The sequence below is a fragment of the Alligator mississippiensis genome, chromosome 8 (assembly GCF_030867095.1).
Source record: "Alligator mississippiensis isolate rAllMis1 chromosome 8, rAllMis1, whole genome shotgun sequence".
Taxonomy (NCBI): domain Eukaryota; kingdom Metazoa; phylum Chordata; order Crocodylia; family Alligatoridae; genus Alligator; species Alligator mississippiensis.
In genome coordinates, this window is record NC_081831.1 from 83,449,502 (window position 1) to 83,463,141 (window position 13,640).

The 13,640-nt window shown below is 44.5% G+C and overlaps 1 protein-coding gene across 3 annotated transcripts in view; it reads left to right on the top strand.

Annotated features, from left to right (window-relative positions):
* OGT (O-linked N-acetylglucosamine (GlcNAc) transferase) overlaps positions 1-13,515 on the top strand; it is a 42,086-nt gene extending 28,571 nt beyond the window's left edge. For 2 of the 3 annotated variants that reach the window (XM_014608313.3, XM_014608312.3), the window contains exons 15-22: positions 1,864-1,989; positions 3,578-3,748; positions 4,775-4,891; positions 4,977-5,144; positions 8,920-9,072; positions 9,498-9,750; positions 10,108-10,231; positions 11,396-13,515. In XM_014608313.3, coding sequence (XP_014463799.1) covers positions 1,864-1,989; positions 3,578-3,748; positions 4,775-4,891; positions 4,977-5,144; positions 8,920-9,072; positions 9,498-9,750; positions 10,108-10,231; positions 11,396-11,570 — 1,287 coding nt within the window. In that variant the 3' untranslated portion in view covers positions 11,571-13,515. The remainder of the gene's footprint in view (positions 1-1,863; positions 1,990-3,577; positions 3,749-4,774; positions 4,892-4,976; positions 5,145-8,919; positions 9,073-9,497; positions 9,751-10,107; positions 10,232-11,395) is intronic. The other variant, XM_019486436.2, reaches the window with a different exon arrangement.
* The last annotated feature ends 125 nt before the right edge of the window (positions 13,516-13,640 follow it).

The following is a 13,640-nucleotide window of genomic DNA, read 5'->3' on the forward strand; positions in this document are numbered from 1 at the left end:
ACACCCTTGGACTAGTGGAATTTCGACGTGAAGTATTTGTTCAGGAGTTTGTCCTGAGTATCGGTTATCAGTCATCCCATATCATTCATCGGGGTCCTATGCTTCCTTTATTCCTTTTCTGACTCCCTACATATCTGAAGAAGGACTTCTTGTTGTTCTTGATTCCACTTGCCAGTTTGTGCAGGTTTCCCTTGCTTTATGCTGCACATGCGTTCCTGAAAAATGGTGCATAATTCAAATTTGTGTAAAGGGAACCCACTTCACAATGTAACAAATAAGGGTACCTTCCAAGACCTTGACTAACCCCCCCAAGGTAGGGGAGAGCACTACCTCCCTTGGAAGTCTATTCCAGATTTTGGCAACCCTTACCATAAAGAAGTTTTTCCTGATGTCTAACCTAAATCTGCACTCTGTCAGTTTGTGGCTGTTGTTCCTAGTTACCCCAAGGGGTGCCCTGGGAAACAGAGCATCTCCTCTTCCTTGCTTTCCTCCCCACCCGGCGATGAATTTGTAGGCTGCCACAAGATCACCTCTCAGCCTTCTCTTGCGGAGGCTGAAGAGATCTAGGGCCCCCAATCTCCCCTTGTAGGGTTTTGCCTGCAGGACCCTAACCATACGAGTGGCCCTCCTCTGAACCCTCTTGAGCTTGTCCACATCCGTCTTGAAGTGTGGCACCCAAAACTGGAAGCAGTACTCCGAGTGCAGCCTGACCAGTGCCACATAGATGGGAAGTATCATCTCCTTGGACCTGTTTGTCATGCACCTGCTAATGCAGGATAAAGTACAGTTAGCTTTCTTGATCACTGTCACATTGATGACTCACGTTCATCTTGGAGTCAGCACTGACTCCAAGATCCCTTTCTGCTGCTGGGCTGCTGAGAAGGTCCTTCCCCAGCCTGCAAGTGTGCTGGTGAGTGTGCTTTTTGTGCTTTTTCTGTAGTATTCAGCCACGATTTGCTTCTTCTGTAATATTCTCATGGAAATATGCTCTCTGTTTGGAGTTCTTTGTCGCATAAGAAGTAGTTCTGCTCTCCATTTGCACTGCTTGTGAGAACAGTTCTTCAGTCTTTTAATAATTGACTCCTCAGTCTACCTTCCTGTGTTGCATTGCTCACTTGAATCCCACAAGTCAGGAGTATGCAGAGCCTGCCTTGAGAAACTTCTGTACCACAGTAACTGCTTCCTCAAGAGAGGCCTGTATTCATTTGTGGTACCTTAGTATCTACTTTGAGATGTTTGTGTTCATTCCCATTACCTTATTTATCGCTGTAGTCATAGAGCTTCATTATGGTTGGCACTGTGCAAATAAAGTACAAAATGTCCTTGCCCCAGAGAGTATACAAAGTGTAAGATATAAGGTGCAATAATTTGAAATAGATAAGAGCACAAGAAAAGGGTGAAATGGTATGGTCAGCATGTTTAGCAGGAGTGATATTACAGAATCATACCCTTGTCGGGTATTTTGGAGATATTACAGCAAAAAAGTATCGTGTATATTGGTAGCAGTTCCCTGTCATGAGGTATAGTGTGGAAGAAAGCACAAGGGTGGAAGATGAAGTGCTGCCATTTCTGTCTTAACTGACATAACAGGTTTGGGTGAACTTGGGTGAACTTTGCCCTGTTGGTGCAGTATTAAATAAGTGATGTCACTGTGTTTTTGTTTGGGGGGTGGGGGGGGAAGAGAATAGAGACATAACTTAAGGTATATGAGACATGAGCTAGGTATAAATATTACCTGAGACAAATTGTTGGTTGGTGTTTTTCTGTACTTCAAACACATTGGTAATAATGATGTCGAATCTCACTGCTAAAGAGCTAAAAATGAGTAACTCATAATGTTTGGTTTTGATTTCATTACTTTAGATTCCATGTAATGGAAAAGCAGCAGATCGCATCCACCAGGACGGTATACACATCCTCATCAACATGAATGGCTACACTAAGGGAGCCCGAAATGAACTATTTGCGCTCAGACCAGCACCTATTCAGGTACTAGAATCAGTGTATGGAGAACTTCCCGTGTCTCAAAAATAAGACTAAATTTCCCCCTGGAATAGGTCTTGCTCTGGAGGGACTGACATATAAGTAGAATACTGATATTTGCTTCACTTTCTAGTGTAGGTCCTTTTGAGTCTATCTGGTGAAAAATGTCTGAAAGAGAAAAACCCAGCAACAAATGGGGTTCTGTGGTTACTGAATACTCCATGAATATTTCATATGGCTAAGAACAGACAAGATTTGATTACATTTTATCATGCTTCTTGGTAGGACACCTTAATTTTTTAAGAAGACTATAATGAAGCAAAAACAGAGTTGCCTCTGGAGAATTCGTCATGAGCAAAAACAGTTCCCCATAGGTTGAGTATGTGATTGTGAAACTCAAGCAGGTCCAAGGAGGTGATCCTCCGCCTCTCTGCGACACTGGTCAGGCCGCAGTTGGAGTACTGTGTCCAGTTCTGGACACCGCACTTCAGGAGGGATGTGGACAGCATCAAGAGGGTCCAAAGGAGGGCCACTCACATGGTCAGGGGCAGCAGGGCAGGCCCTACGAGGAGAAGCTAAGGGACTTGAACCTGTTCAGCCTCCACAAGAGAAGGCTGAGAGGGGGTCTGGTGGCCGTCTATAAACTTAGCGGGGGGGAGCAGTGGGGAATGGGAGAGTCCCTGTTCCCCCGAGCACTACCGGGAGTTGCAAGGAATAACGGGCACAAGTTGACGGAGGGTAGGTTCAGACTAGACATCAGGAGGCGCTACTTCACAGTCAGGGCGGCTAGGATCTGGAACCAACTTCCAAGAGAAGTGGTGCTCGCCCCTACCCTGGAGGTCTTCAGAAAGAGGCTATAGATAATCACCTAGCTGGGGTCATTTGACCCCAGCATTCTTTCCTGCCCAGGGCAGGGGGTGGGACTTGATGATCTGCTCGGGTCCCTTACGACCCTACCAACTATGAAACTATATTTTGTGATTAACGGGGATCCTGGTTTTCTCTGAATAATAATAATAATAATAAATAAAAAATCCCAAATTTTGGGATTTAAAAAAACTAACCCAAAATCCACATTTTTCTGTGATTAAAATGAAACATTACTTACATTTATTAATGGCGTTGTATTTTAATCGCGCAAAAATGTGGATTTTGGGTTAGTTTTTCAAAACAAAATTTGGGACTTTTTTTAAACACAGAGTCCCCCTAGTGATAAAGCAGCATCAAGCAGATTTAAAAAAAAAATAAAAATCGGTGTTCACTGGATAATCTGAATATGCTGATGGAGATCCTATCATGTTTATATGCAAGCCTTCTCTGTATTAATTATTTTAATTTGAACCACTACACCTCGAAAGATTTACTGGTAATGGGAAACCCTTAATAGTGGGGATATCCAAGGCAGTGAAGCTTTAAAAACAAACAAAAGCTTTTGGTGAGCTGGCAGTGTTCTGTGCATTTAACCTCTTGTGGATGTTTATTGGGCTTCAGCAATATGAGAGTGTAACATCATGCTGAATTTCTGCATATTGTACAGTTGTGTGTGAGGTGTCTTGCAGTTGAAATTACAGTCGTACTTTGCCTTGTTTTGTAGGCGATGTGGCTGGGGTACCCTGGAACCAGTGGGGCCTTGTTTATGGATTATATTATTACAGACAAAGAAACTTCCCCAGTTGAGGTGGCTGAGCAGTACTCTGAAAAACTGGCTTACATGCCAAACACTTTCTTCATTGGAGACCATGCCAACATGTTCCCTCATCTGAAGGTAGGTGGAAAGTGCAGGACTGGGATAGCAAACAGTGATAAAAATCTTTTCTTTTATAGGGTCTTGTATTTAGTAGAATGTAGGGTGCACTGATAGAGATTCTAGGGGCTGATATCGAGAGCTGATTTTTAAGGAGGCATATTGGCTGAAAACGATCTGATTTCTGATACAGCTGTGTGTAGCTGGTAGGTCTGTTGTGGTGGAAGGGGAAGGGGCATGGGGAGGGGGCAGATCAACACCCCCCATGGTGAGGGAGGGAGTGGGGCAGGGGCAAACTGCCCGAGCGGGGCAGGACGTGAAAGAGCCGCAGCTTGGCGGGGGGCAGCTCCTGCTGTTGCTTGCACCCTGGGGGGGTGGGGGGCATGGGCCCCTGGATCTGTGCAGGGCAAGGCAGGCAGGCTGGAGCTGGGGCTGTGCCGGGTTCTTCTCGGCAGGGGCTGGGTTTGGGGTGGGTGGTGGCAGTGCTGGGAATGGGGGCTATGGCAAAATTTTGGGGTGGCCCTCCCATAGCTTCCTCCCAGTGCAGCCCCGGCTCCAGCCCACAGCTGCAGCCTGCCCACCCTGCCCTCCACAGATCAGGGGGCACATACCCCCTCCCTCCTTCCCTCCTCTTCACTCTGTGTGTCTATCCATCTGTCCCTCTGGATAAGCTGTGGCTCCATCCTGCACCCCACCCCAGCTGGGCAGTTTGCCCCTGTCCCTTCCCTCCCACCCTCACCATGGGGAATTTGATCTGTGCTGCCTCCCCCTCCCCTTCCACCACAACAGACCTACCAGCTGCACACACCTCTCCACGCTGCTGAGCTCTGCTTCTCGCCACCTATGTGCTGCGCCGCAGCTGCACGGACACGGGTATTTATCGACCCAATTATTGGCCGCATCAGGCCGATTTCCGATGCAGCCAGTTTTCTCTATGTTGGTGCTGATCTGATATTGGACCAATGAATTGGTGCGCCTCTAGTAGAATATGTTGGTAAAGAGCTCTTGTAACTTATTCAAAATAAACTTTTTTTTCATTTTCTACAGAAAAAAGCAGTCATTGACTTCAAATCCAATGGTCATATTTATGATAACAGAATTGTTTTGAATGGCATCGATTTAAAGGCATTTCTTGATAGTTTGCCTGATGTCAAAATTGTTAAGGTAAGAATTCTGCTTCCATGTATTCTGTCTTAGTTGACTGAGCACAGTGTTTTCTCTCTAATGAATCATGCTTGACTTCCCTTAGATGAAATGTCCTGATAGTGGAGACAACGCAGACAGCAGTGCAGCTCTCAGTATGCCCGTCATTCCTATGAACACAATTGCAGAAGCTGTGATTGAGATGATTAATCGTGGACAAATTCAGATAACAATCAACGGATTCAATATTAGCAATGGACTAGCCACTACACAGGTGAGGCAAAAAAAGGCACTACCTTTTTCCTGTTAAATCTTTTGTTAAAATATCATTATGAGAAAAGAGCCCAGGCTCCAAACTAATGTCTTCATGACTCCCTTTAAGAAAATAAATTATTGAGGTGTACTGATATAAAGAAAATTTGCTGTATTGGATATTGGCCTGATGGGACCGATAATGTGGTCGATTAAACGCTCATGCTGTGCACAGCCACAGCACTCGGGCAGCGAGGAGTGCAGCCGGCACTGTGGAGAGCTGCTTCCAGCTGGCCAGTCCATTGTGGTGGAATGGGAAGGGGCATTTTGGGGGGGTTGTACAGATTCTCTCCTCCCCCCTCCCCCCCCCCCCAAGTGGTGAGGACAGGGGCAGGCGTTGCCTGGGGGGAGGGAGTTGCTCTTGCCGCTGCTTGTACCCCAGGAGGGCACAAGAGAAGGGGTTGTGCCCCCATAACTGCGCGGGGTGGGGCAGGCTGCAGCCGGGGCTGTGTGGGGCTCTTCTTGTTGGGGACTGAGCTTGGAGCAGGCGCTGGCAGCTCTGGAAGGGTGCTACATCCACCCCAGATTTCACCACAGCTCAGCTCCCAGTACTACCGCAGCCCCACTCAGCTCAATGCCCTGCCTCCAGCCATGTGCCGGGACCCAGGGCAGTGCCGGGTGGCTGGCAGTGGCAGCGGCAGCGCTGGGAGCTGAGTTGCGGTGAAATTTGGGGTGGATGCAGGACCCTCCAAACACTGCCGGTGCCTGCTCCGAGCTCAACCTCTGCCTAGAAGAGCCCCAGGCAGCCCCAGCTGCAGCCTGCCCCACCCTGCATAAATATGGGGGCGCCTCCCCCCATGCCTTGAGATTTTTGGTTTGGTTTTTTTTCCCCCCTAATATTTGACCTCTGCTTCCCTTGCTGCACCTGGAGCCCATTGCTCCTTGTTCTGTGATCTGTCACTGCTGAGAACAGTCCAGGTCCATCCTCTTTGGAACCGCCCTTCAGGTAGTTGAAGGCTCCTGCCACATCCCCGCTCAGTCTTCACTTCTCCAGACTAAAGAAGCCCAGGTCCCTCAGCCTCTCCTCACAAGTTGTTTTGACATTTTCTTCAGTGCATCTTTGTCTGAGAGTGACATAACTTGATCATGCTAGTCCTTTGCAAAGGCAAATGAGATGTCTTCAATCAGGGCTGGCCTGCATATGCACTCTGATTTTCAGGAAAATGACATTTTTCAGTTAGGTTGACTAAACATAGCTTAATCAAAAATAATGTATTTAGTCAAGATATTGTAAAAAGATTTTGAGGGACTTTGTGAATGTTTGATCACCGGCTAGAGAACCTGCACCTACCTGCAACCTCAGTCTATTACGCAACTTGGGAAACCTTCCTTTGAACCCACAAGGAGAGTATTTGGTTTATTTTTTTCAATTTAGACGGCCTCTATTATAGCTAGTGCATCTACTTGAGTTGTGAGAGAGTTGTAGACTCGCCTGGCCTGGTCCTCTATCCCTAATAATCTTTCACAAAGTTATCTTTTGTTCTGAAATGTTTCCATAAAAGTATAACAGATTCCACTGTAATCATAATTACATAATTCATAAATTGCTAATAACTTCCCTAGTCCTTGTTCTCACTGGGGAGAAACTGAAATATATCTTGTATGCTGAGCGAGCAGTAGCCTCTAGTGCAGGGCTGTCCAATTTCTGAATGCCTGCTGAGCTGTGTGGCGGGTACCCCTCACGCACCCCCTATTGTCCCGTGACATGGCCCCCATGCTGCACTTCATGGCATTCCTGGGTGGCCTTGAGCCATATGCTTCGTTGGCCCTGCAGACCTTTCTAAGTAGGAGGGTAGTAAAGCATTGGAACAGACTGCCCAAAGAGGTTGTGGAATCTCCATCCTTGGAGGTTTTTAAGAGCTGACTAGACAAAGCTTTGGCTGGGATGATGTAGTTGGGGCTGGCCCTGCTTTGAGCAGGGGGTTGGACTAGATATGACGTCCTGAGCTCCCTTCCAACTGTCATTTTGTATGATTCTGAAGGGGAGCAGGAATTTGGGGATGGGTTGAGTGGAGTTAGGGCCCACTGCTAAAATCCAGGGTATGGAGCCCCACTGGGGATAGGTATTGGCCTGAGGGGAAGGGAGGCATAGGGCCAGTGACAATAGCATTTAACCTCTGTGGCATCCTGGCTGAACTGGACCCTGGTCTCCTCCTGACATTAGCCATCTCTAGCTACCACTTCAGGTTCGCAGATTATTGTTGTATAGTGCTCCCATTTAGAGCAGGTGCAGTTTCAGTTAGTACCATTGTTTGAGTTAAGGCCTCTGTCCCACCGTCCAGAGGGACGAATGCCTCTCCAAACTCCCAACAATATGAATGTTTGGGTACAGGTGAGTGACCCCTTCAAATTAGAAATGTTGGACTGGGAAGGGGTCACTGCATCCTGCCTGTCTGCTCATGCAAGTAACCAGATCATCTAAGCCCATTCACAGACTTATCAGTTTTGCTCCCTGTTATTCTATGCAAAAGGTATTCCAGAACAACACTCTTCTGATGCTTATAAGCTTTCTGCTTTGCAGCCAATATTTACCCATTTGTTTTTGTTCCATAACTGTCCTTAAGCTTTTAATAGCTCTTCTTACTTTCTCACACTTTATCCTCCTGAGGAATTTATGGACCTCATTGGTGTTCTTTTTGTTATGTTATACAATCTGAGTTTTGATAGACTGCCACCATTCTTCTGACTGTCCCTGTAGCCCTTTTCTGTGCCTGTGACAGTTAGAAGTTTATTTGCAGGGGGAAGGGGATGAGGGAACCGGGCACGATCAGAATTGCACACAGTACTCGAGATTAGTTTCACTACTCCTTTTGTACAGTAGCGTTCACATTTCTCAATCTTTCTTGGAAATTCCATGTTTGACCTACGCTAAGGTACCCTTTTGATAGTGGCAGCATACTTGGTGGCTTATAAGTGTCCTGTGATTGGCAAAATACAACTAGACCTTTCTTCTTAATGCATTCTCCCCAGTTTATAGCCAGAATGCTTATTAGTTCTAAAGTGCATGGCCTGTAAAATTAATCTTTATTCCTTAATGTTATCATTTTTTTTTTAGTATTATTTTACTCGTCTATTGTATTGATGATGCCTCCTAAATTTCTCATCAAATTTCATTAGTACACACCTGTATTGACTTTTGAGGTTCTTAATGAACATGCTTGTATAAGACCAAGACCAGTCTTTGTCAAAGTCTGCTAATGATCTCTCTATCCAGTTTCTTACCTGTTTTACGGATCTGTGAATCCCTGTTTTCTCCGGCTTAACTAACTTCTCATGAGATAGCAGCATACTTAACTGAAGTCCAGATCTATTCCACCTCATTTCCTTTCTTAATAAATGTGCTTGATCTCTGCGTGCCACTTCTGCTGTCTTCAGAGTTCTAGTTTCAGCTTTGGTTGCTAGAGGTAATGGAAGGAACTGAGGCAGGCAGTGGCGTGCCACCTTTTATAGCGGTGTCCTTTGAATATTTGGGGCTGCACGTTAAGCAAAGGGCATGCAACTGCTTAGGCATATTGTCTGTACATTCTAAGAGCGTAAGTGATGGATAGTCATTTTGCAAAGTTGATGGATGGGTGGGTAACCTTACTTGCCCTTGTATTCAATAAAGTTTGCCTGAGTTAAATGTCATGATGCTATAAAATATTTTAATGAACTGTTTTGAGTAGACACCCTGTGGTCTGAGTTGGCTTCAGACTATTTTAATGCTCTAATAACTGAACTTCTTTTGTTCTCTGTAGATCAACAATAAGGCAGCAACTGGAGAAGAGGTTCCACGTACCATCATTGTTACCACCCGTTCTCAGTATGGATTACCAGAGGATGCTGTTGTGTACTGCAACTTTAACCAGCTGTATAAGATTGATCCTTCCACTTTACAAATGTGGGCTAATGTGAGTAGCTGTATGTTTGTTTGTCATGAAGCATCAGGTCAGATCTCTAGAATTTGGCTGTTGTCTTGTCTACAGGAATAGTTTTACCATGAACCACAGGCCTCTAAAGTAGTTGTCTGCATTGAGTTCAGAAAAAAGTATGTGCCTGACTTGTTGGGAATATTTTCATGGTTTGAAAGAAGCCCGTATCCTATGAACAATCTTCTATGTGGGGGGTAGGGTGTTAATGGGACTAGAACCCTTTTAGGTCTGATTTAAAATTGAACCATGTTGCTAATTGGTGAAAATCATCATTTCTTTGACAGGCTTTTTAGTGGGCTGCGTGAAACAAGGTTTTAATTCTGTTGGCGCAGTGACCTTTATAGCCTTGTCAGAAGGCAGTGTTTCTGAAAGCTTTTTCTGTTTTCTTCCTGACTTGTTTTTAGATTCTTAAGAGAGTTCCAAACAGCGTATTATGGCTCTTGCGTTTCCCAGCTGTAGGAGAACCCAATATCCAACAATATGCCCAGAACCTGGGCCTTTCCCAGAATCGAATCATCTTCTCTCCCGTTGCACCAAAAGAGGAACATGTGAGAAGGGGCCAGCTGGCTGATGTTTGTCTAGACACTCCACTTTGTAATGGGCATACTACCGGGATGGATGTACTATGGGCTGGGACTCCCATGGTCACTATGCCAGGTAATGTGTCAGGAAAACAAAACTGTTAAACTGTATGATGGCTGGTTATGTTGAATGCAGTTATAGATCTGCAGCTCCTGTTTCTGATGTTGGTTTTCTTAATATAAATTAGGTTAGTTTGTTGAGTTCATGGACAAACATAAATTCACCTTCTTTCTGTGCTACGAGCTGAATTTAAGTGCAGCCCAATTCCATTATACCCTACTTAGTGGTTGGGTTTGGTTATACTTCATAAGTAGCATTTTGTAGTGACAGTCCCTTCTGTGCATATTTTTGGAGAGGAAGGAGAGAAATAATTTTATTTAATAGACATGTTAAGAATCAGAAAGTTTTGATGCTGTGTTCTTTATTTTACAGGAGAGACTCTTGCGTCACGAGTTGCTGCATCCCAGCTTACTTGCCTCGGTTGTCTTGAGCTTATTGCAAAGAGTAGACAGGAATATGAGGATATTGCTGTAAAACTGGGAACTGACCTAGAATAGTAAGTAGGTTCATTTTGTGGAATGAGTAGAAGATGCCATGTGGAGTTTAGTGAACATTAGCAATCAAAATGGAATAAAGTCCTGTCAGCACCTAAAGTAGCAGACTAATTTTTAACCATTAAAATAACAGAACTGGCTGGCCTCCAAGCCTGTAAGGGGATTCAGTAGTGAGGATGGAAGGTGTGAACCTTACTAAAGTGTGAGGCTGGGCCAGGATTCTGCTTAGTTTGTTGTTGGGAAAGAGTCAGTACATGGTTTAGCAGAAGGCTGGATGGGGAGGACGAGTAGAAGTTTTGCTTCATTGCACAGGACCTGGAATTGTATGTTGCAGACAGTGGGTAGGAAGTGATGACAGTTTTCTCCCTCACCTGGATGAGTTGTGGGTCTCCTGCACAGTTTACAGTTGTTCTCCGTAATGCATGCTACATGTTTGTATCACAAGTGCTGGCAAATCTGTAGTAGTCTCCAGGAAAAGTATTCCACACCTGAAGATGGGGAGACCAGGAAGTGATGGGCAGAACTAAAAGAAGAATGTCCTGACTCCTAAGCTTATGCTTTCTGCTTTAGTTTATACTGCCTTTCAGAAGCTCGTTTTATCAATTCCCGGTCTTTAGGGTTGTGAATGGGAGCGCGCACGTATGTACTGAACAAAGGCATCTTAGGAGATTTGTCGGTTTCTTCTTTGACCAAATGGAGAACTATAGAGTAATGGAGGAGTCTTCTGCCTGGAGGCTATAAATCACTTTCTGTACTTAGTGATGGATGCACTAACACGGTGGACTTTTTGTAGAATAATTTGGAACAAGTATGTTCATTTCCAATTTAGAGAGAAGCTAGAATGAAATAAGAGTCATTTCCAGTCTGGGGTGCTGTTTTATGGAGCTGTGTTGGATTGGTGGTACTGGTTAATGATGTTCTAGCCATACTTAAGACACAGTGGCCGTACCATTTTTAGCTAAAGTGAGAAAGTTGAGTTTATTCCTTTGGCAGACAAGAATGCCAGTGAAGATGAGCTTTTAGGGCAACAGTGTGGATTCTGGAAGCTTGGGAATAACACGTTTGCTTAAAATGAGTTTTGGGAATTCAAAGTTAGGTAACCGTTTACTAAACCCAGCATGTTCCTATGTTGTCTCTGTTTCTGACTGTTGTATCTCTTTCTGTAGCCTGAAGAAAATTCGTGGTAAAGTCTGGAAGCAGAGAATATCCAGTCCTTTGTTCAACACAAAACAGTACACGATGGACCTGGAACGACTTTACCTTCAGATGTGGGATCACTATGCTGCTGGCAACAAACCAGACCATATGATCAAGCCAGTGGAGACAAGTGAATCTGCATGAGACTGCCCACGTGGAACTCTCCAGGAACTGAGCCTCCCCAACTCCTTTTTAAAGGGGTGGAAGCTCAAGACTGTGCATTTCTACTTAATCTGCCTGGTACTCTGTGGCTGAAATGATACATGGTGGTGATTAGAGCACAGCCAGACATATTACTTGCATGATAGGAAGAGATTCTGTAAAGACTGGGACCCTTTTATTCAATGCGGGATTGAGCTGTGCACATGTGCTGTATGTAGGCAAGACCTGATATGTGGTGGGGAAAGTGTGAACTGCCCAACCAATTGTGATTTTTTTTTTTTATGGATTGATTCAGTCGTCCAATGAATTATTTCTCTCCTCTGATGTGGATTGGGAATTGGAGCTTTTTAATGTTTGATTTCAGGTATTCCTGTTGGTATATGTGTGGTTTTCCCATGACAAGATTTTCAGCTAGTGTATGTTGCACCCTGCATTAACTTTTCAACTGTGCAGACTGAAAGGGCGTATTTGCTGGTGTAGTCTTTTTTTTATAGGTTTTATAAACCACTTGAGCCTATATCAGCCTTTTAATGTTTGACCTTTGTTTTTGGAGCTTTCTGTATTGTGTTGATTTAGATGAGGACTCGGTGTGTTTCATGTGGGTTTTTTGTTTTGTTTTTAAGCTTCCCTGTAACAACTAATTGGCTTCATGATGACAGCTCCTATTCTGTTGAAAAACCAAATTTGAGTTCAAATTAATGCCCCTTCTCCCTCCTCTGCCCTCCAGAGTGTTTGAAGCAAACAAACCTGGTGCCAAATAAACCCTTCAGGAATGATCATTAATTATGTATAGTGAGTGGCACAGTCTTAGGTACTGTAGCAAAGACTTTTTTCTTTTTTTTTTCTTTTTTTTTCTTTTTTTTTTTTTTTTTAAATAAAGCTTTGATTTGCCCAGTTTGATCTACTTGACCAACGTTTCGCTTTTACGACCCTTTCCATGCTGCTATCTTTTCACTTCATTTCTATAGGTGGCTTGAAATATTTTCATTTATTTCAGCAGAAATGTTATTCCAGGTAAGTATAGATTTTCATCAACTCTAAACATCTGCCTTCAGTATGTTTGTAATGTTAAAACATATTCCAAATCTAAAGCTCTAAAGGGCTCTATGTACATACTTAATTTTTGCAGTATTTTAGGGCCTTACCGAAGCTACCTTTCTTACTTTCCTTTCTTGTAGTGTCCCATCTTCAGCACGCTATGATGTAATGTGGAGGGTGTGGTCTTGTATGTAAACTGAATAATGAGTTTTTGTATTGAACAAGCAGGAACAAATAACCAAATTCCTTAAGCTCCACGGAGGGTCACGGACTGCAGTTTAAAACCAGTGTCAGTCTTGCTCGCTGTACTACATACTGCCGCTCAGTTACAGGTAACCAATTTGTCTGCTACTAGTGCTGCATTGGAGAGTTGTGTTCTTCTGCTGCTTTGGTGCACCTTTCATCTAGTCTCAAATGATGCTTGAATGTGTCCTAGCAGGTGAATTCTTAGTGTCCACACAGTGGTTTTCTGGCAGAATCTTATTTGTGGCTAAAATATGAGCAAGACATCTAGGTCACAAGTCTCAAAGGAAAGTTTGCACATTAATCAGTTGTACTGTTTTATTGCAAGTTGTCTGTGCCATAGCTGGGATTTCTTTTCTTTTCTTCCTCTTTTAACAAGCTTAAGGCAGTAAAGGTGACTGCATCCTAAGGGCTGCTGTTGCGCGTTACTGACCCTGGTTTGGAGTAGACTGTGTCATGTCCGTTCTCAACGTGGACGCTGTATCCCCTGAACACTTGAGCCTCCAGTTCGCTCTTAGGCAAACCAGCGATCCCTGCTGCAGGGTCTAGCTGCTCACTTGGCTTTGCTGACTGTAACAGGCTTGTTTCCACGTAAATGTCTGATTTTAAAACGGAAAAAACACCATAAATACAGATAAAGATCTCACTGGAGCCTGTATGTGTGTGTGTATGCTGCAGGCGCACCCATGCGCTCTTCTCCCCAGGCTGCAGGGGGGGGGGGAGGGGGCGTGGGACATGCCCTGGGCCCGGCGGACTCCCGCTGCAGGACGG